Source organism: Diceros bicornis, chromosome 5 (genome assembly GCF_020826845.1).
Source record: "Diceros bicornis minor isolate mBicDic1 chromosome 5, mDicBic1.mat.cur, whole genome shotgun sequence".
In the NCBI taxonomy this organism is placed as follows: Eukaryota; Metazoa; Chordata; class Mammalia; order Perissodactyla; family Rhinocerotidae; genus Diceros; species Diceros bicornis.
This window is the reverse complement of record NC_080744.1, coordinates 77477465-77500273: the sequence shown is the minus strand read 5'-3', so window position 1 is coordinate 77500273 and position 22809 is coordinate 77477465. Positions and strand designations below refer to the sequence as shown.

Sequence of the window (22809 nt, the reverse complement as noted above, 5' to 3'; positions counted from 1 at the left end):
GGCACAGCTCGCCAGGCAGGCCACAAAGCGAAGCACCAGGGTCCGTCAGGAGACAGGGGGAGTGAGGAGGAAATGTGGGCAAGAGCCTTTACTGTGGTTCCACATGAAGGAACAGGTGAGGCCAGGTAAGCAGGGTTAGGATTGGCTAGTTGGAATAATGTCAGCGGGCTCTGGGTATAGGGGCTGTCCCTAGTTGCCTATACCTGGCTCTGGGGGGGTGATTAGGGCAGGTGGATAGTGGCCCAGACTGCGAGAGCCCTGTAGAAGAGGTGGTTGTGTGGTTGGGCTGTGGGCTCTGGATGGGTTGGTTTGTATTTGAGAGGTATGCTCCTGAGCGAGTTGTTTACTATCTCTAAGAATTGACTAACCTGGGCGGGGGAGGGGACAGTCCCTGCAGGTCAGCAAAGGCCCCAGATGTCAAAGCATCAGAATACAGAAAATAAAGGACATGGGTAATAAGGGCTGTTGCTCTTAATTATTGTTTTTTCTTCCTGTTTTGTGTCCTCCCCCTTTATTCAGATTGGTCACTTCTGGCTGCAGGAGGTTCTGAACTTGGGCAGGGAAGTGGGGTGGGGTACATTCATCTAAAACTCGTACCTAATTCTGCTGTCTTTGATACTGAGCAATGGGCTCACTCTGCTCGCCGCAATCTGAGCCAATTAGTCACAACGAGTTAGAGATGGAGAAACGGAGTTTAATTAGATTAGCCGGCAAATTGGAAGACAAGTGACTAATGTCTCAAAGACGCTTCTTCAAAGATTACAGAATCTTGAGGCAGTTATGTAGGGAAAATGAGCAGTAAGGAGGGGGTCCAGGGATGTTGGTCTCCAGGCATGGTAGGCTCCAGGCATCACATTGTTCCATTCTTCTTTCAGCTGTGATGGATACCTTGTAGGGATGTTTCCTGCCTGTGGTCAGCCTGTTCCTGTACAGAAACTCATAGAACAAAGTTTTTGATTTATCAGGCTGTTGGGGAGTACATACATAAGTGGAGGCCATAAATCAGGAGAACATGTGAATTTTTTGGAGTATGTGCAGAGCAGCAAGTAGTCACACAGAGGAGGGGCTGGGGCCATTCAGCGTAACAAGATGGCCTCACTTATGCTCACTTACATCTTTACCTGTCCTCCTCCCCATCATTGCTGATCAGGAGCCTAGTACCCCTCTGGGGCTCTGCTGGTGTCCACTCCCTCCTGCCCCTGCATCTTCAGTCATTCAGGATGTTTGTTAAGCACCGCCCAAGCCTTGGGCCCATTCCAGAGGCTGGGCCTAGAGTTTTGAACACAGTGGGTCGTAATCCTGCCCTCATGGGGCTGCTAGAGTGGCCGTGTGCTTCCACCAACTCTTTATCTCCTACAGATAGGTTGAAATTTCTCATCTGCTGATGTTCTCCTAAATTGTCTTCAGGTTTCATTTTTTGCTAAGAGCTTTGTTTTATATGCATATGAAAAAAAGTCACAGTTCCTCTGCAATGGAGGTAGCCACTGTGTTCTGAGATCTCCCAGGTCAGCTGCACATGGTGCTCTCAGATCAGTGCTGGGGTGGCCCACCTATGAACAGGAACCCTCCACAAAGCTGCTCTGACCATGCTAACAGCAGACCTAAGGGCACCGGGAAATCCACTGCTTGGCACTGCTGGCTCACGGAATCCTTTTCCTGTTTCCAGTGCTGATGAACGATTTGATGCCACGTTCCACACCAACGTGTTAGTGAATTCTTCTGGACATTGCCAGTACCTCCCTCCAGGTAAGATCCATGTCCTTTGTCCTCCTAAGTTAGGCAGTTTAAGCTAGGTTGGGGTACCAGTCTGGACAGTGCTCACATGAGCAGTGGGCTAGCTCTGTGCTCGGGGCATCCTTTGCCTCTGTTCACGTCCACTCCCTCCTGCTTTCCATTCTCTGCTTGCACATATTTCCTGAACATGACAATGACATCTTCCTTCTTTTTGTCTTGGGATCATGGCTCAAGCTGTCTTTGTCAGCATGTGTCATTTGTTCTTATTTTCTGCCAACTAAAGCAAATCTCCCTTGTCAGGTAATTTCTTGCTCTCCTTACAACTTGCAAGCCAAACCCCCAGGCCATTTATTCCTCCGTTTCAGTGCACCATTTTCCTTCCACCAGGCTGGATATTTTAGCAGGTGCTGCTCTCGCGGTGTTGGGGGTGAGATGGTGAACTTACTGAGCTGGCTTTTTGAATTCATGCATTAAAGAGCATGGCATGTTAGACACAAGATCTAGTGGTTTCAAAGGAGGGTTCATTAGTCACTTATTCCTGAATGAGCTTCTCTCTTCTTTCTAAACCAGTTGATGGTTAACTGCTTCCTAGGATTGATTCTTTTCCCACCAGCCCATCATTTCTATGGACTCACAGGGCCCCAGGCTGCTCAGGGGGTAGTCCACACTTGGGAAACATGGGCTTTATGGCCTTGAGGCATATGGATATTAACAGGTTTTTAAAAAGCTTTTAGATGACTTTATACATGTTCTTTTCCAGGATTATCTCCCCCACTGCAACTGTTTGGCTTAACTGCCTGCTCCCAGGCAATCTGCAACCACACCCACCTTGCCACCAACACACACACCACATGCACAGCGTACACCACACACACTCCACACATGCACACACCACACACACATCTCTCTCACCAGCAGTCAGCCCAGTCTCATGCCTTCTGATTCCTCTCACAGCACACAGGAAAGCTGGCTTTGCCTTCTGGGTTGTTGTTTACATGCTCATCCTCATTAGCAAGTGATGAGCATCGCATAGACAGAATCTGTGTTTACTCACCTTAGAACCACCACTGATCAACCAGGTGCCTGGCCCACGCGTTAATGAATGAATGAATGAATGAGTCAGTCATTGAACCTGTCAAGGCAGATACCTCCCAATAATGTTTGTATAGATTGAAGAACTCCAGGTTTTCTATCTTAAAGCATGTGTTTCCTTGCTACTTTTCCAGCCCTTTCTCCCCTCTCCAGGCCAAGCATGCTTCTTCCCAACAGCAGGCCCCTTCAGACTGGGGCTGTGGAATGTGTAGTCCATCACAGGTACATTCTTTTTCACCAGGCCTGTAAGTTGCAGCTTCTGTTATGAATGCAAATGACCTCCAGTAGTCATCAGTGTAGAAGAATATGTTGCTGCAGATTGTTTTGAAGGCTGACGCTATTTTCAGCTACAGGAGCAGTGCTCCTGACCCCCGAGCTGCCTATGTGCAGCAGTCTCCTCTTGGGTTCTGTCCCTGCATCCCGGTCTCCGTGGCGCTGGGAGCCTGGTCAGGACAGGACACATTGTGCTGTGACTGTGGGAGTTTCCCCTACATTGGCAGGAGCAGCGTGCTGTCTGGCTTGGGGTAGTGTAGAACTGATCTGGGATCCTTGTTCTGCCCGTGCAACTAAGCACAGGCAAAAAGAATGTTTTAGGTGCAAGCTTTGAAATAGAGACTTGATTATGAAGTGACTTTTTTTCCATTTCATATTTTTATTTTTAATAGCTTTATTGAGATATAATTTACATGTCATACAAGTCACCCATTTTAACTGCATGATTCAGTGATTTTTAGTAAATTCATAGAGTTGTGCCACCATTACCACAACCTAGTTTTAGAACATTTTCCTCATCCTGGAAAAATCCTTTTTGCCTCTCTCCAGTTAATCTCCACCCTCACTGCCAGCCCCAGGCAACCACTGGTTTGCTTTCCATCTCTAGAGATTCTCTTTCTCTGGTCATTTGATGGAAATGGAATAATACAGTTATGGAGTTAGATTTTCTACAAGCAATGTGGGTTTTGGGAGACCCAGACCATTGACAGGAGGGTAGTGTCTATAATGACTTCCAGAATCCTATGAACACTGGATATAATGCTTCAAATCATATTTAAGGAACTTGAGGGGATAGGAAGTTTATTATCCTTTCCCAACTTGGCTGTGGGGAGGAGGGGCTGTGTTTGCAAGGCTGCTGAGTCCCTTTCTTTGTTCATTCTTTCTTTAATTCCATAGCAGAAATTCACAGAGCACCTGCCCAGTCCCCACGAGCACTGGGACCGTTAGCTATTTGTGCCTACCACTGCCTTCCAGTCTTTCTCTGGGCAGGGAGGAGCACATGGGCATACATAGCTGGAGTGGGCTTATCTGCTCCCCTCTCGGTGACCTGCAGGATATTCACTTCCAACTTGTCCTAGCCTGGAGTTGCTTTTTCAGTGGAAACTCTTCCTTGTGTCCAAGCACTATCCAGCTCTTCAACTTAAACCCGTCAGTCCTTGTTTTAGTCTAGAATTCAGGCTAGTTAAAATTATCCTCCACATGTATTTCTGGATAACCAAGTATTTTCTCAGTTGTAACCTAGGAAAATGCCCACCCTGTTCCCCACCCAACACACATACACACACACACGCACATGCACGCACACACTTTTCAGATTCTGTTTCTAAGCCCTCCATTATTTTTGTCAAGTCTCTGAGATGTTTTTTTACATTCTTTACTTTTCTCTTATTATTTAGAATGTGAAGATGCGCATGCCTGGTAAGAGCAAGTTTACAGAACTCTGATTCTTTGCACAGAAATCCCTCAGAACAGTCTGCAACAGAGCATGTGGGTGTTGTCTTTGAATTTTAAAAGACAATGAAGCTTCAGCTAAGCTTCTTTTTAGAGATTTTTCCAAAAAGACCCAGCTTGTTCTAGACAGGTCTAGCTACAGTTTGGAGGGGCAGGACGGGCTGAAGTCCTCTGTGGTCACACACCCAGTCCAGAGGACCTTGTGCGCACATCGCCTTCTCTAGAAGGGAATATGAGTGGGCCAGAAAGATGTGTGCACAAAGCACTGAGTGAAAATACATGCAGAACATCATAACTAATGTATTATTTAACTGGCCAATCCTTTATCATGCTAGTAAGCTTTTTACTTCACGAAGATTAGACATTGCGTGTTATGAACAGCCTTTGAGGACAGAGACCAAGGGACTGCCATGTATTTATTTGTTTAAAAAATTATTTTCCAGCTCTATTGAGGTATAGTTGACAAAATTATAATATTCTTAAAGTGTATTACATGAAGATTTAATATACATGTACATTGTGAAATGATTTCCACAATCAAGTTAACTAAAACACCCATCACCTCACATAGTTACATTTTTTGTGTGTGTGTGAGCGCTCTACTCTTGGGCAAATTTCAAGTATACAATATTATTAACTACAGTCACCATGCTGCACATTAGATCCTCAAAACTTATCTCTCTTATAACTGAAAGTTTATACCTTTTTATCATCCTCTCTCCATTTCCCCCATGCCCAAGCCCCTGTCAACCACCATTCTGTTCTTTGTTTCTATGAGTTCGACTTTTTTTTTTCCTTCAGATTCTATGTACAAGTACTTCCATACAGTATTTGTCTTTCTGTGTCTGGCCTAGTTCACTTAGCAAAATGCCCTCCAGCTTCATCCACGTTGTTGCAAATGGCAGAGTTTCTTTATTTTTTAAGGCTTACTAATATTCCATTGCATGTTTATGCATATGTATATACATATATGTATATATAAATGTGATTGTTATGTATATTTTTATTTATCCATTCATCCATTGATGAACACTTAGGTTGTTTCCCTATCTTGGCTATTATAAATAATGCTGCAATGAACATGGGAGTGCAGACAACTCCATTTCCTTTGGGTGTATACCCAGAAGTGGGATCAGTGGATCAGATGGCAGTTCTATTTTTAATTTTTTGAGGAACCTCCATACTGTTTCCATAATGGCTGCACCAATTCACATTCCCACCAGCAGTGTGAGACTGCTGCGTATTGAAAGTACATCTCAGTCAGCTTGCGTTTCGGTCTTCTGTTTCCATTGCCCATGTAGGCATATTCAAGAGCTCCTGCTATATTGACGTGCGCTGGTTCCCCTTTGATGTGCAGCACTGCAAACTGAAATTTGGGTCCTGGTCTTATGGAGGGTGGTCCTTGGATCTACAGATGCAGGAGGCAGATATCAGCGGCTATATCCCAAATGGAGAATGGGACCTTGTGGGTAAGCCCAGCAAAGACGTGAGACTCGCAGCCTAGAAGAAAGCTGCTTTATTCCTGTGCTGGCTTAAAAAGTCTGGGATTTTCCATTCTCATTTTCAGTGTGAGCATTTATTAAACCCTGCAGCATTCTCCATAATTTACTGAGAGCTATAGGATGAGAAACAAAAAACAATTAGAAAATTCGATGCTTTCCCTGAGGAACTTGCAGTTATGGTAAGGACACATTTAAACACAAGTCAGTGCTAGTGAAGGCATCCCTACGTTATTCGAATCTGCTCCATTCCTAAAATCAGGGTGGTCAGCACATTGCAGGTGATGGGAACCTATCTGTATTTGGTGATTTTAAATAGAAAAACAATTGATAATTGTGTAAAGTTTACAATGTATTATTTATAATCATGGTGTCTTAGTCCATTCAGGCTGTTGGAACAGAATACCATAGGCTGGGTGGCTTAACAACAGACATTTATTTCTCACGGTGCTGGAGACTGGAAAGTCCAAGATCAAGGTGCCGGCAGATTAGGTATCTGGTGAGGGCTCGCTTCCTGGTTCATAGATGGCTGTCTTCTGGCTGTGTTCTCACATGGCAGAGGGGACTAGGGAGCTCTCTGGGGCCTCTTGTATAAGGGCACTAATCCCATTCATGAGGGCTCCCCCTCATGACCTAAGCACCTCCGAAAGGCCCCACCGCCTAATACTATCACTTTGGGTGATAGGATTTCAACATATGAATTTTGAGGGGGACACATGCAGTCTACAGCACACGTAATTCCAATCCATCAAAAAATATCTGCCAATTTGTTCAAATATTACTAACGTACTCTAAAATAACTCTATAATAAACCAGAAAGTGCTTATTCAAACAATGATTACTCAGTTTTTTAGCACTTAACAAACTCCATGGCTATGTTCATGTGTTATATCCATTAAAATAAACAAACAGGGTAATTTTATTCAAACAATGGCCTCCTTTTCTCCCCCTCCCCATGGAGGAGTCCCGGGCAAGCGGAGTGAGAAGTTCTATGAGTGCTGCAAAGAGCCATACCCGGATGTCACCTTCACAGTGACCATCCGCCGCAGGACCCTCTACTACGGCCTCAACCTGCTCATCCCCTGTGTGCTCATCTCAGCCCTGGCCCTCCTCGTCTTCTTGCTCCCTGCAGACTCTGGGGAGAAAATCTCCCTTGGTAAGTGCCTGGATCTTTCGTGGGAGTCTGAGATGGGAAGGGAGGGTCCTGCCTTGAGGTCAGCTCTGTAGGTCTCACTGTGAACAGCGCAGGGGCACGTCAGGGCTCCGGGTACGGAGATGTGCAGGGCCTGCTTGGTGCATCACACACTGGCCTCCTAGCCAAGGGCATCTCCCTGACACCACAGGCTTCTGATTTAGGCTCTGCTGGATGGCCGTGCCCTCCTGAGATACCATAGGATCCTCTGATCCCACACGGAGGATGGGAACGTCCAGGAAGGGACCGGTTCTCCCCTGGGGGCCTGTGCTTTCTCCCTTCCTGCGACCCACCCTGTTCCTTGATGGCAACCAGCCAGCATCCGTTGTGGACAAGAAACAGTGTATTTAGTTTAGTATCAGCTTGCATTTGTATGTTGCCTCACACAGCGTAATTCCTTCTGATCGTCCAATAGGAAGATAAGAAAACTCAGATTTAGAATGGGGAAATGAGTTTCTTAGCATCTCAGAGTTGCTAGCGATGATATTTAATACATGAAGAAATCATTCTCAAACACCTGTCTTCTGACTCTGAGGCTCAGGCACATTAAATGACTTATCCAAGGTCACACAGTTGGTAAGGAGCAAAGTCAAGACCGGATACCAGGCCTTCAGACTGCATGCTTTCTTTTTCCTGCTACATGAAACTACCTCTCAATACTAATGTAATAAAGAAAATGAGAGATACTTGTGCGAAGTTCAATAATTCATTTTGTATTGTTCTTCTAAAGTTCTGGCTCCTAAACTTGTCTCCACCAGGGACTCCTCTGGGACTCTGATAAATGACCTGGACTGTCCCCAGAAAAGTGCCCATGCCTATATGTGCAGAAAACCATGCTTTTGGTTTGAGGAAAGCCACAGACCCCTCCCCCAACACCTCCCTAGTTCTTTGAATCTCAGGTTAGGAACCCAGTTAGATGGACTTTAGGCCTCACCGTCTCTTCTGTCTCAGGCACCGCTGTGTGTTTGTGTTTCAGGAATAACGGTTTTACTCTCTCTTACTGTCTTCATGCTGCTGGTGGCTGAGATCATGCCTGCAACGTCCGACTCAGTGCCCTTGATAGGTAAGGCAAGAGTCAGGCTCCTCTCAAAGACATAGGCTTAGAGAGTGCCCAGGACTTCCTAGCACAGGGATGGAACAGAAGCGTGTCCTCCAGGGCCCTGGAGAGCTGCACAGCCCCATTTTCTGCCATGAGGACATGACTTGCTTTAACTATTCAGAGTGACCCATGGCCTCTGCTCACCTGGGCACAGGTAAGGAGAACGAGGAGTCCAGCTTTGTGGTTTGTCTGTAAGGTGCAGAAATGCCCCCTTCCTCCCATAATTTTCCCCCTCACGCATGTTATGGGGTCAGACATTTTACCACTAGAGATTTGTTACTTTAGCTTGTCATTGTTTTTCCACAAATCCTTTGCTAAAATGGGAGGAGCACACACTTTAACTCTCAGCCATTGTTTTCTGAGATAACTCAATGTCTCTGTAAAAAGTTAAAGCATGTGAGGAGATGTGAAGAGGGCAAATATGTTTTGGCCAGATGTAAGGCATGACCGTCTGCCCAGAGAGGGACGACAGAAACGGGACAGCATCACTTGTTGGCGTGTGCTGCCCTGGATTGGAATAAGTAGGAGCATGCGGAGGGGTGCTCAGTGGTCTAGAAGTTAGGATCCATACTCTTACCACTGCAGCCAGGGTTCTGTTCCCGATCAGGGACCAGAGCTCCAAGCCAGTTGTGAGGACTAGAAGCAGACAGTCTGCCAGTGGGTATAGGTTTAATATGAGCGTCCCCACTCCCATTTGGTGGTGAAGGTCAGCCACAAGAATGCTGGAGTATATTACTCCTGTTGACCCATGCCACCTGAAGGCCATCCTGTGTAGTTAACTAGGGACAGGCAGGAATGACGGAGCCTTACATGGAGACCCTCAGGCTTCACAAACTAGGAACCCAAGGCCCTTCATGTGTGTGGAACTCCCTGTATGTTAGTACTTTGGCCAGAGGGACTGTTGGTATGAAAAGCCTTTGTAGGTGTCGTATTTCTCTTACTACCATCCAGAGAGTGAGGAAGCACCTTTAAACTTGCCAGTCTGACCCATTCTTTCTACCTTCCAACACATTGCTTCCAACAGAGACTGGCAGCAGAAAGCACCATTAATGGTGCAGTCAGCTGGCCCTGCTTTGACTGGTGAACCCACTGGGAAAGGCAAGGTTGATGCATAGCCCACGTCTAGAAGGATGGGATGCTGTTGGCCTCTGCCTGTGTTGTTGAGATTTCAGCTGTGGTGTCCATTCACGCTGGATCCCTCCATAGGTCATTGCATTAGTCTGCTAGGGCTGCCGTAATAAAATTCCACACACTGGGTGGCTTACAGAACAGAAATTTCTTTGTTCACAGTTCTGGAAGCTAGAAGTCCAAGATCAAGGTGTCAGCAGGTTTGGTTTCTCCTGAGGCCTCTCTCCTTGGCTTGCAGATGGGAACCCTCTTGCTGTGTCCTCACATGGTGTCTCTTCTCTTTGTGCATCCCTGGTGTCTCTTTGGGTATCCAAATTTCCTCTTCTTATAAGGACACCAGTCAGACTAGATCAGGTCCCACTCTAACAACCTCATTTTAAGTTAATCAGCTCTTTAAAGGCCCATTTCCAATACAGTCACATTCTGAGGTCCTGGGGTTAGAGCTTCAACATAAATTTTAGGGGGACACAATTCAGCCATAGCAGTCACCATTTGGTTCCCTCCCTTCCCCTTCTCGGGGATGCTAACTTTAAGTCTCAAATATCCACCTCTGGTAGCTCCTTGCAGGTACCTCCTGGTCTCCGTGGGAGAGCAGTGAGTTCCTGTCTGCCTGGAGAGCAGGAGGTGTTCTTAACCAGGTGTGTGGCCGCACACTTAGCCTCTGTACCAGGATGCTTTCTGCTTAGAGCTCAGACTCCTTCGGCAGACAGCCACACTGAGGATTTAATAGTCCGAGTTGCCAATTAAGGAGCGCCTCCCCCATGCCAGGCTTTCTCCTAGACCCTTGGCCCATATAATTGCTAATTCCTGCACCAACCCTGCAAAGAAGGCATTTCCGTCCCTTTTGTTCTGGTGAAGAACCTGAGGCCTAGAGAGGCAGAGCAGCCTGTCCAAACTCAGAGATGGCAGCCAGTGGACCCGGGGTGGGGGAGCTCTTTCAGATGTTCTCTGCTGCTCCTCACTGGGGCCAAGGTAGAGAAACACATCTTTGCCCATCAGAGCTGAAGCTGATGTTCTCGGTCTGAAAGGTCACTGCTGCTGACCTCTTCCTCAGGCTGGACAACTAGGTGTTTCTCGATAAATGTGGCCAGATTCCTTTTCCACACTGATGCCCTAAGAGTCCAGGCCTGATAAGACAGCCAGGTGATGTCCAGGTTTGCCCGTGTTACATCCCCAGAGCACATCTGTGGCCTGCAGTCATCAGGATGGTGACTACATCTTCACATCCAGTTGTTTTCAGTTCCGGTAACCATCCATGTGCTTTCTCGTCGGAACAACCTTATCACTATCCTGTGAGATCTGTTAACTCTCACAGAAGGAGGAGGCAGACAGAGTTCACAAAAGTGAAGTCAGCTAGGCAACGGTACTCACCAGGATGAGATAGGAAGGGAAATCTCTGTGCTCTAGGCTGGCCTCAGCCTGTTGGTCTGTGGGTGGGGGACTACAGGCCAGAGGCAGCCCTGCTCTGCTCTCAGGCTTTGCCACCCAGTCTCTGACCGCCAGAGAACATGGTCTGGGTCCGCCCAGCCCTGTGATGTTTGTGCCATGGAGGCCCTGGGTCTCACCCTGTGTCTGCTCTCTCTGCAGCCCAGTACTTCGCCAGCACCATGATCATCGTTGGCCTCTCGGTGGTTGTCACAGTGATTGTGCTGCAGTACCACCACCACGACCCCGACGGCGGCAAGATGCCCAAGTGGGTGCGTTCCTCCCACGTACCCCAAAGGAGGCTCCGCGGGTGATTTATCTGTTTCAAAAATCCCCAAAAACAGCTAGCATTCCTAAACAAAGAGCTGTATTTCTTTGTGACTTCACCTAGCTAAATCTCTCTGCATAGAAGACAGACGGTGAGCATACTCTTACGGTCCTGTGGACTGTGCTTACAATCTCACATTCCAGAGCGGGACTCACGTGCTGACTGCTCGTATATTTCGCTAGCACGGTGTTTTTGAAACTACTTTGTGCATGTACACTATGGAGAACTGTGCAGCGGTTAGAAGCAACAGACAAGATAAACACACAGCCACATGGTTGGATCTTCCAAACAGAATGAGGGGTGAAAAGAGTAAGACGTAGAGTGAGCTATGTAAGACTATATACATTCAGTACACATAGGAATGTAATTTAACCAAAACTTATAAAACTAAGTTTAGTAGTTAGCAGTGGGGAAGAGGGATGGGATGAAAGAAAATGGATGAAAAATGAACGATTGACTATAATAGCCTGTCGTCTTAGCCCAGGCCACACCTGCCTGGCACCTTGCATTGTGATTTCTGCTGATGCTTACCCACCCGCTCCTTCAGAGTCCTCCAGAGTCCAGGGTCTGAAGCTCTACACCCACCCTCGCCTGACACTCAGGAAACCTTGATTAGGGCCGAGCAGGGCCTGGGCTTTCCCCACCTCACCGTGGGGGGAGAGGGCTGCCCCCACCCTGCTTCTTACTTGAGCCCTGCAGACCTTCTTGTCTTCCTGTCCGGAGCATGTGGCCTAAGGACCATTGGGAGCTAAAGAAGCCCTCTCATGCCAAAATGCTCCTGTCTTTGGAGACCCATAATCTTGCATCCAAGTTCAGAAGGGTCTAGGACTCACCAGCATGCTAAATGCAGCTGCAGGATGTAAGATGCGTTTCGTCAACCTCCAGGAACAGGGGAGTTCCTGGGCCTTCTAAAAATATTCATTGTGCGATAATTTAGTTACCCAGGAGTTACCTTAGGAAAGCCTGCATTTTAAAAAAAAATTGGCTTTACAAAGTTACTGTGTCCCCTTGGGTTCTTTTCCACGGCAAGTTCTTACACTTAATAAGGACCCTCTCTCATAGCTCATTGCATCAGCAGTGGAGTAAGCTCCTGGAAATGGTGCCGCCTCCCACAGGTCACATCTCTACAGTCCGTGGGCTTGTTTTGAGAAGCCCCCCCACCCCTGCTTAAAAGTTGGGACACATTTTCACACGGTCACCTACGTTGTCATCTGATTTTATAATAACCCTAATCCACTTTCTGTCCATCAGTGTGTTTGAAGTAGGTAAGACATTTACATGTTTCAAAAGTCAAAATAAAAGTACAGTTATACATAAGGAAATCCTGCTCCCATTCCTGCCCCTCGCCCTGCTTCCACCACCAATATTGATAACCATTTTAATTAGTTCCCACTTTTTCCTTCTAGTGTTTATTTATGCAAATGCAAAAATATCAACACATCTTCTTTCTAATGTTTTGATTGACATAAAGATAAAAGAGTTAAGACATGAAGACCCAAAACCATTTTTAATGACCTGGTAGCATTTTACTGTTCCAGAAAAATCTTAATTAAGAGCTTATGCTAATTATTCAGCTCTCAGCACAAGAGCATGTTACAACCAATGGCTGCAAATGAAGTATCAAGCTCGTATGTTTCTCTCTCTCATTTTATCTAGCACACTGCATTTTTCTTTCTTTCTATGTGTATTTGAAGCATAAGCAGCCTTCAAGGGACTTTTATTATGATCTGTTGCTATGAAGAAGATACTGCTGGGTGCAGTGGCATTATGTGACATTTGCACAGCCAGAAACAAAACTATAACCTAGCAGAAGAGGTCACAAACACAGTTTGATAAGTGCCAAGAGGATAATTTCATCTTTTGAGATGCTTCAGCCTTGAAAGCTAATGATTCAGGCCATGGGATTCAAAATAGACTTAGCTTGAGATGTGCCCCAGGGGCTGCGCAGACCCGCACGTGGCAGGAGAAGCACCGGGCACCTCTGCTCAGCTCTCTGTGTGCACGGCTGCCTCTGGGTTTGGACACACTCACTGCCCAGTGTGCTCCCTTGAGCACTGGCCCAGGCTTTCAGGTGCCTTCCAAGTCGTGGTTAGGCTAAAGTCACTGGAGGTTTGAAGGGAACCTAGTGGACCCTTTTCCAGATGAGGCTGAAGAAGTCTAAACACGTTAGGTGACTTGCTCACTAAGTGACACTGAGCCAATTTATTGGCCTCTTTGAGCCTCAGTTTCTTTATCTGTAAAATGGGGGAATTATACTCATTTCACAGAGCCCTGAGAGGCCCAAGTGAGATGGCATGTCTCATGAGCCATGTGTAGAGGGCCGAACTCACCCAAGGATTCACATGGGGCTCCTTAGTGATCATGGAAAACCCTCCAGGGTCTGCAGCCAGGCTTTCCAGGCTCTGGAGGTTTGCCTGTGGGATGTGGGCAGGGTATGTAGAGTGCCACCTTCCAGGAACAAAGGGCCATCTTTACAGCTGCAGTGAAATGCCTTCTTTTTCTTTTCGTTGCCTGTCTCCAGACTGGTCTGCCACAGTTATCTCTGATAAAATGTCATAAAAATGATTACCAAGAAAGTGTTGCAGACATGAACTTCACAATACTGCCTGCACTTACAGATGGGAATCATGCCTGCTATGCTGCTGGTGGAATTTGCCTACCATCACAAACCAAAATTAAAATGAAATCAGTATCTGGATAATTTCAGGGAAAGGGCCCGCTTTTCACATACTTGTCTAAATAGGCTTGCAAGTATGCTTTTTTTAACTGGAATTGAGGCCTCAGATGGCTCGCTTCTTTCCATTAGAGGCAAAAAACAAGAAAGTGATTTCTCTCCAGCATCTTCTACGCATGTAGGTAACATGTTTATAAAACACTTTAGACCAGAGGCCAGTAAACTATGGCCCTGCAGGTCAAATCCAGCCTACCATGTGCTTTTGCAAATAAAATTTTATTAGAAAATGGCCATGCCTGCTCCTTTACATGCTGTCTTTGGCTGATTTTGTACCATATCAGCAGAGCTGAGTAGTTGCAACAGAGACCTCTGGCCTGCAAAGCTAAAATATTTACTGTCTGGTCCTTTACAGAAAGTCTGCCAACCCCTGCTTCAGACTTCAAAGTACTTTCCCACAAACCGTCTCATTCAGTCTTCACTGCAGCCTAATGAGTTAGGTTAGAGGTTCCTAAACTTCTTCGGTTCATGTCACCTTTAGTGTCTCAGAGTTTTTTTCACAGAGCCCCTAAGGCAAAAGAAATACCTAACGGTTCTGGTTATTAAATAGGTCAAATCAACTTACTAAGTATTTATTCCTTGACAACTTAGCCCAACACAGCCTCTCAAATCTTCGGAGCACAGTACCCTCATTTTCTATTCCATGTTAACTCTCTTGGCTCTTGCTTTTTATCAGGACAACTTCAAAAACCTGCTTTGCAATGATGTGACATCATTGCAAGGGATGGAGCATCTAATGTTGCAGTCTGAACCCCTTCAAGCTAGGTGTTCACGCAGTGTCTGACAAATGTCACCAGGTTGCCCTTGAAGTGTTAAAATCTTTCGGGCTCCCCTGTGAGTTTGCTGTGGCATACTGGGGTACCTCACAGGGAGTTGGGTATGATGGTTCCTGGTTACAGATGAGGAAGGATCAGAGAGGGAAAATGACTTGCCCTGTTCACACAGCTCAGGGCTCTCTTTCCAAAACAGCCCTCTCCTCTCACGTGGCTGTCTTCCCTGAGATTGCAGTGTGCCTGCCAGGGAGAGAAATTCTCCCAGGGTAATTTTCTGCACTGATTTTATTCTTGCCTCACATTTGACTCCATGGTTGTAACGCATTGGTATTGCTTGCCTGTGTAAACTCACCTGGGACGGCGTGGGGGCCTGTCACCCCCAGGATCCAAGAAGTAGGGCTGGTAGTATAGGATCATCTTGCTTCGGGATCCACTGATGCACGCTTCCCAGCCGCTCCTAACGCTGTGTTGTCTCCCCAGACCAGAGTCATCCTTTTGAACTGGTGCGCGTGGTTCCTGCGCATGAAGAGGCCGGGGGAGGACAAGGTGCGCCCGGCCTGCCAGCACAAGCAGCGCCGCTGCAGCCTGGCCAGCGTGGAGATGAGCGCGGTGGCGGGGCCGCCGGCCGCCAATGGAAACCTGCTCTACATCGGCTTCCGGGGGCTGGACGGCATGCACTGCGCCCCCACCCCCCGACTCGGGGGTCGTGTGCGGCCGCATGGCCTGCTCTCCCACACATGACGAGCACCTGCTGCATGGCGGACAGCCCTCCGAGGGGGACCCAGACCTGGCCAAGATCCTGGAGGAGATCCGCTACATCGCCAACCGCTTCCGCTGCCAGGACGAGAGCGAGGTCATCTGCAGCGAGTGGAAGTTCGCGGCCTGCGTGGTGGACCGCCTGTGCCTCATGGCTTTCTCCGTCTTCACCATCATCTGCACCATCGGCATCCTGATGTCGGCTCCAAACTTTGTCGAGGCTGTGTCCAAAGACTTCGCTTAACTTGGTTCTTGTTCCCAGCGTGTAGGAAATGCAAAGATAGGCGATGTTGTTGGCTTGGAGAGAATTTGGGGTGCTAATCCCACAGCAGCATTAAACGTGAGGATGCCAATGTACCCTTAGCACTGTCAGTCCTGTCGGTTACAGTTTCCTTGTTGCTTTCTGTAATTGGATCTCAGCACGTTTTTGTTTAATCTTCTCAGGTGGGCTACTTGATATCCTTGGGACATCCTTGAGGGCAGCAGAACCACTGAGAGGTCATTTTTCCCTTTCCCCACTGCCTGGTGAGCTCTTCAGACAGGTCTGGGTAGCGCAGGACTGCCAGGGGAGGCCTGTACAGCTGGTTTGCTTGCCTGCATGTCACTTGCCATGAAGGCCTACATGAAAATGCAACATATGCTTTTGCCTGTGTACAAACCTAGATTGAAACTAATAATAATAATAAACAAAACTCACTAAATCCGTTCAAATAATTGACTGGTGAAAGGAAACTAAACTAAACTAAATTAAAACTAAAAACCTAACTGCTGATTTTCCTTTAATTCAGTTTTTATATTTCTCTACCAAAGATGGTAGAAAGCAATAGTTTTATGCTATTTCTACATTAAAAAAAAAAAGCAAAGAGATATAGTTGGTCTTGTAAATTATGCTTTTACCTGCCTGATTTCTGCCAAACTACTCTGTGAGGGGAATCAGGAGGGACACAGGTGTGTGTCAGTTCTGAACTAGGACCAGACCCAGTCAAGTTGGGAATTTCTGTAGATCCCAGGTGACTCTCAAGCTTTCTGCTGCCCCCAGACACTGCGGAGTTGAGTGAGTCTGCTCTATTCTGCAAAACCTGAACAACAAATAGAGTTCTGTTAGAATTGCCAACTCAATGTAGTAGATAAAACTAAATTAAACCATCTATGTGTTTTAAAACAAAAATGCATTAGATGCTTCACATGTACTGGAGTTGATTAGTGTTAGAAATTCGTGGATCCAAACAAATGCACACATAAAGTGAAAGTTTTCTATGCTTTTTCTCCATGTGGCAGGGCCAGGGGGCAGGGTCTAGGACCTCTTCTGGTTCCGTGTGTGGCAGGAACTGGGGAGGGGATGGTGTGGCTGATGGCTTTCCTGGATGACAAGCCAGTGGCGGTCAGCGAAGGGACTGGCAGGCTAACCGTGGCTGCATAGCCAGTAGCTCCAGTTTCTGGCTTTTGGGAATCTGCTTCTCCACAGCTCGTCCACCGCAGCTTCATCCCAGAAATCCGGCTGATGGGTGGATTCACTGGAGGTGTGTTTTGAAAGCAAGGGAAACTTTAATTTTAAACCTAAATGGTGACACAGTTCTCCAGTTAGATTATCTAGCTGACAGTAGTCACTTTGCCTCTTCCCATTCTTCTTATTTGTTAATGAGATCAGAGGGAGACACGAGAAAATCTCTTCTCTTCTCTTGTTTCATCCAGTAACTGCTCAGAGCTCAAAACTATAGAAGGCTTTGAGCTCCTGGGATTCTTTAATTTCCTTCTAACCCCTGAGATGGGTACATCATGAGGGAGGATTAGATTTTCAGAGCAAAACAAATTGCATGCATTTCTCCAGTCATTTATTTCACTCATTTCTAGGTAATGCACATGGATTTGTTTGCACTGAGGAAGATGGAGGCTTGCGCATGCCCTGTGTGTGTATATGTGAGCGCCTGTTCACACCTTGTTTATGACAAGAAGCTTGATAAATAAGGGCATTCCAGCATCACACCATTTGGATCAGAGTGGTCCTCAGAGTTCACCCATTCTACATGGGATGGATGAATTAAATGCACAATATTTTCTTTTCTTTTTGTTTTTTTTTCTATTAATGTGTCTTTAGAAACAAGTGGAGTGTTTTGATATATAAAGAGAAAGCTTAATTTCTTATTGCTATCCAAAAATTGATCCCTACTGCATTTTTGCTTCAAAAAAACCAAACTGTTTTGGTTTTGTATTTTATACAGAAAAACATAAAAACAGCAAAAGTAGTTCATATTTTGACCACCCAAATAACTACTCTGCCATTTTAAAAAAGTAAAAATAAGGAAGAGATACACACACAGATAGAAAAGTGTGAATGGCTAAAAATAAAGGCCTCCCACACTGTTTTCTCGCCTCACAGGGACCACCAATGGGCTTCTGGGGAAAGGAAGAAAGGAAGGGAGGAAGGCCTGAAGAGGGAGGAAGGGGGCATGGAGAGACATTCGTCTTCTAGCACTCATGCTATGCTCGGAGCTCTACACCTTACTTTCTTCGCTGAGTGTTTTATCTCAGAGATCTTTCCATACCAACATATAAAGATCTACCTCATTCTTCTTAATAGCTGGTTAGTGTTCCATTGTTTTGGTGGACTATAATTTCTTAGATTAGTCTTTTATTAGTGAACATATAGAGTATTTCCAGTTTTTATTTTTATACACAAATCTATGATTAGCATCCTTGTACTTATATCTTAGCATACTTTTGCGACTATATCTTGGTGTAAATTCCAACTTGGAAATGGAATTGCTGGATTTAAGGCTATGTACATTTAACATTTTGGTAGATAGTACCAGATTATCCTCCAAAAACTGATCAGTGGATACACCTACCAAGAGTATAATGAAAGGGCCAATTTCTCAGCACTGGGTATTATCAAATTTAATTTTTTTCCACTATGCTTGGTGAAAAATGATATTGCAATATTCTAATTTATTTTATTATGAGTGAAGTTGAACATCTTTTCAAATGTTTTTTGGTAATTTCAATTTTTGTAAATTGACGTCCTTTCCACAATTTTCAGTTGGGTTCTTCGGCTTTTTCTTAATTTGTGCACTTTGGAACCTTTCTGTCTATGTCTTGAAAATATTTTTGTTTGTTTATTATTTGTCTTTTGATGTTATTTATTGATTTGTTTATTGCCATATAGAAAGTTTAAAGTTTTATGTTGTCAATTTATCCATATTTTCCTTTGTAGATCGTGGGATTTGTTTCCAGTTTTAAAAGGCCTTCCCCATTCTGAGACTATAAATAAACTTACTCATATTTTCTTCTAAAACCTTATGGTTTCATTTGTTTACCTTTACATCTTCTAACTCTCTGGAATTCGTTTGTTGCAGGAAATGGAGGTAAAGATGCATTTAGTTCCCTCTAAACTGTTGGTCAGTTCTGCCAACAAAATATATAACAGCGCATTCCCATAATACAATTATAATCTTTTCTCCCTGTTCAAAATGCCACCTTCCTTGTAAACTAAATTCCTTTAAGTGTTTGGGTCTATTTCTGTTTTATTGATGTATCTCTCTATGAGTGTCTTTAATTTCTGAGGCTTTATTCATATTAGTGTCAATAATTCATGTTTGTATTAACATTTCCAAGTTAACAGTCCCCTCAACACTCTGTCTCTCTCTCACACACACATACACAAATACATCTTTTTTTCAAATTGGGGTCACAATGAATTTGTAGATTAATTGGATCTTCCTATTCAAGAATACTGCAATCTAGAGTGATAAGAAAAACAAAAGTTGTGTTTTTTCATTCCACAAAAAAGGACTTTGTTTTTCTGACTTGCTGCCTAGGCATTTTACAGCATGACAACCCTGCTCACGTAGGACCTGAGTTTAGGATGCCCGCCATAAATTCCTGCTTTGTTTTTCCAGCGTCACCTTTTAAAATAACCACTTAGAGTTAAGCCTGGGAAAGGTTAGTGACCTCCACCCCAACCATCTTCTAAGTAATAGGTACTTACTACCCTGCTGTCTATCTCCTGCCTGTTCTTGACCTGGGAATGAAGGCTGCCCTTTCCCTGGCTCATTGCACCCCCTCGCTTCTGGGGTTTGTAGTAAGTCTTGTGACTCTGCTTCCCTTGTGGGGGTGTATTGAAACTGTGCCTTCAATCAAAAAGACCCCACGGGTTTCACTTCCCCAAAGCAGGAGTTTGGATGCTGAGGCAACTACCTAGCGACCTCTGTAGGTGGCTTGTGCCCGGCCATTCAACAGGTCATAATCTGCATACTCTTAATTCAATACACCAGCTCTGGCTTCTCAACACACTAAACTTTTACCAAATCTAATTTTATGTCACTCAGTAGAGTTTTTATGGTTTTGTTCAAACAGGTCCTATGAATTTCTTGTTGTATATGTCTAGATTTTTTATCATTTGGCTACAATTTTCAATGAAATGATTTCTTCCATTTTATTTGCTAATTGGATGTATAGGAAAGTAGTTTATTTTGTATATCAATGTCATAATCAGCCACCATAATTGTGATTTCTTATTGTTTTTAAGATTTTCTTTTGCCTCCTTCTTTTTAATAATTTCCGTTATTTCTTTCTCTTAGCCAATTGCATTTGAGAACAGTGTTAAAAATAGTGATTCAGGTGGCATAGCTATCTTGTTCCTGACATTCTTGGGATGGTTTAATGTCTTAGCATTTAACTTGCATGAACACATGTATTTTCCTTGTCATAATAAAAAAGTATTTGTGTGTTCTCAAACTATTATGGCTTTCTGGGGAAACTGTAGATGTTAGATTTTTGTCACAGCATTCTCAGTATCCATGGAGATGATCAGAAGGTTTTCGCCTTTACTCTATTAGTATGTTGTATTATATTAATAGATTCCTTAAGACCAAACCACTATATGTTCCTGAGATGATCCCTACTTATGATTTTTGCTATCAATATACATAATTAAGATTAATCATTCTGCAGCTTGCTTTTGTATGCTAAACAAAGAAACAAACAAAAAGAAACAAAATCTCTATATTCTGCAACCATTTACTTGGTTTTAGAATCATCTTCTACTTAAATGTAAAAGTATTCACCTGGGGTTGGTCTGAGCATCCACTGGTATGTTTCTGGATTTCTCCCAATGGACGGCTTAGGTTCTCCAGCACTTCTGCAGTTAATTTTAGTTACTTTTTTTTTTAGAAAATTAATTTCAATCAATTTTTCAGCGTATTTGCGTGGTTTTGCAATATAGGCACTTAGCGTTTTTTAATTGCCTCCGTGTTTGTGGTTATTTCTCTGTTTTTCATTTTTAAATTTTGTGCATTTCTTCTGTTTTTATTGATTTGGCTTGCCAAGAATTTTATTTTTTCATATTTTCAGATACTGAACTCTTAGATTTATTCATCAGTTTGGGGAACTGGCTGCAACCTGTTGCCCTTGGGCTGACTCAACCCTTCCTGGGACAGCAGGCAAGCTATGCTGTGGGAGCCACAGCTGGGAGGAGCCGCCTTCCCAGTAAGGTCCAGGGCCAGGACTGAAGCTTCACCTGGCAGTGGGAGCCAGAGGGTTAAACCAGGCTAGGCAGCACAGATGTGTCACATGTGGCCAGTCATTCCACTCATGTGACCACAGTTAGATGGAGAACAGACCGACTCAAAGCTTTAACCAGAAGCTGTCTTGAGGCTCAGGCCTCTGGAAGTAACCGTTTCTCACATAATTTAATGTTCTCTCATTACTTCATTCTTTGTGGCCCAAACCCTCCCCAATCCTCCCTAGACCTGACCTTACTGCGCATGGATTCTTTTCTAATTGCCCTTTACTTAATTTGCATATGAGTTTGACTTTCTAATGTCAGAGCTTATCATAACACACTGCCTGATGTCATGGCACCAGGGTCCTGTCTGCGGTTTCAGTCTGCATGAACTCTCGTGGTCAAACCTCATGGTGTCCTCTGCACAACCCCGCCTTGGGAATCACAGGAATGCAAGCATTCCACAATTCTGCCCACTTCTTCACCCTTTCTTGTCTGTCTCTCCAATTTAAAATTTTATGCTCTTTCCTAAATTTCACTTTTTTCTGCTAAAACCTTATTGCCAGTCCCTCTTCTGCTGTGTTAGACTTCTGTAAATTTACCTTCTAACAAATACTGCCCATCTACAAATTCTACTGATATGTTTAATTCTTAAATTTCTGCTTTTATTTTTAATATTTCAGTCTTCTCCTTGACTCTTTTTTTATGTTTAAGACTATTTTTTAGAGCAGTTTTAGGTTCACAGCAAAATTGTGGAAGGTACAGATACCCCTTCCTCACACACATGCATAGCCTCCCCTATTATCAACATCCCCCACCCGAGTGGTGCATTTGTACAACCGATGAACCTACATTGACACATCATAATCACCCAAAGTCCGTAGTTTACCTTAGGGTTCACTCTTGGTGTTGTACATTCTATGGGCTTGGACAAATGTATAGTGACATATATCCACCATTATAGTATCATACAAAATAGTTTCACTACTCTAAAAATCCTCTGTGTTCCACCTATTCGTCCCTCCCTCCCCCCAACTCCTGGCAACCACTAATCCAGAATGCCATATAGTTGGAATCATACAGTAGGTAGTCTTTTCAGATTGGCTTCTTTCACTTAGTAATATGCATTTAAGGTTCCTCTATGTCTTTTTATGGCTTGATAACTCATTTCTTTTCAGGGATGGATAATATTCCATCATCTGGATATACCACAGTTTATTTATCCATTCACCTACTGAAGGACATCTTGATTGCTTCCAAGTTTTGGCAATTATGAATAAAGATGCTATAAACATTCATGTACAGAATTTATCCAGACATAAGTTTTCAGTTCCTTTGAGTAAATACCAAGGAATGTAACTGCTGGATTGTATGGTAAGAGTATGTTTAGTTTTGTGAGAAACTATCTTCCAAAGTGGCTGAACCATTTTGCATTCTTAACAGCATGAATAAGAGTTTCTGTTGCTTCCCTTCCTTGCCAGCATTTGGTGGTGTTGGTCTTCCAGATTTTGACCATTATAATAGGTATGTACTGGAATCTCATTGTTGGTTTAATTTTCATTTCCCTGATTACATATGATGTGGAGCATCTTTTCATATGCTTATTTGCCATCTTTATATCTTCTTTGATGAGTTGTTTGTTAAGGTGTTGGGCCTGTTTTTTAATTGGGTTGTTTGTTGTCTTGCTGTTGCATTTTAAGAGTTCTCTGTATGTATTGAATAGCAGTCCTTTATCAGATGTGTCTTTTTCAAATATTTTTTCACAGTCAGTGACTTGTCTTTTCAGTCCTTGATGTTGTCTTTCACAAAGCACAGGATTTGCATTTA

General features: G+C 44.4%; 1 protein-coding gene across 1 annotated transcript in view; it reads left to right on the top strand.

The window, feature by feature from the left end:
• LOC131406370 (neuronal acetylcholine receptor subunit alpha-7-like) overlaps positions 1 to 16775 on the top strand; it is a 108828-nt gene extending 92053 nt beyond the window's left edge. Inside the window, 7 exon segments of the mRNA XM_058542266.1 lie at positions 1667 to 1746; positions 5853 to 6020; positions 7012 to 7206; positions 8219 to 8305; positions 11057 to 11166; positions 15207 to 15416; positions 15418 to 16775. Of these exon segments, the coding sequence (XP_058398249.1) occupies positions 1667 to 1746; positions 5853 to 6020; positions 7012 to 7206; positions 8219 to 8305; positions 11057 to 11166; positions 15207 to 15416; positions 15418 to 15726 (1159 nt within the window). The 3' untranslated portion in view covers positions 15727 to 16775.
• The last annotated feature ends 6034 nt before the right edge of the window (positions 16776 to 22809 follow it).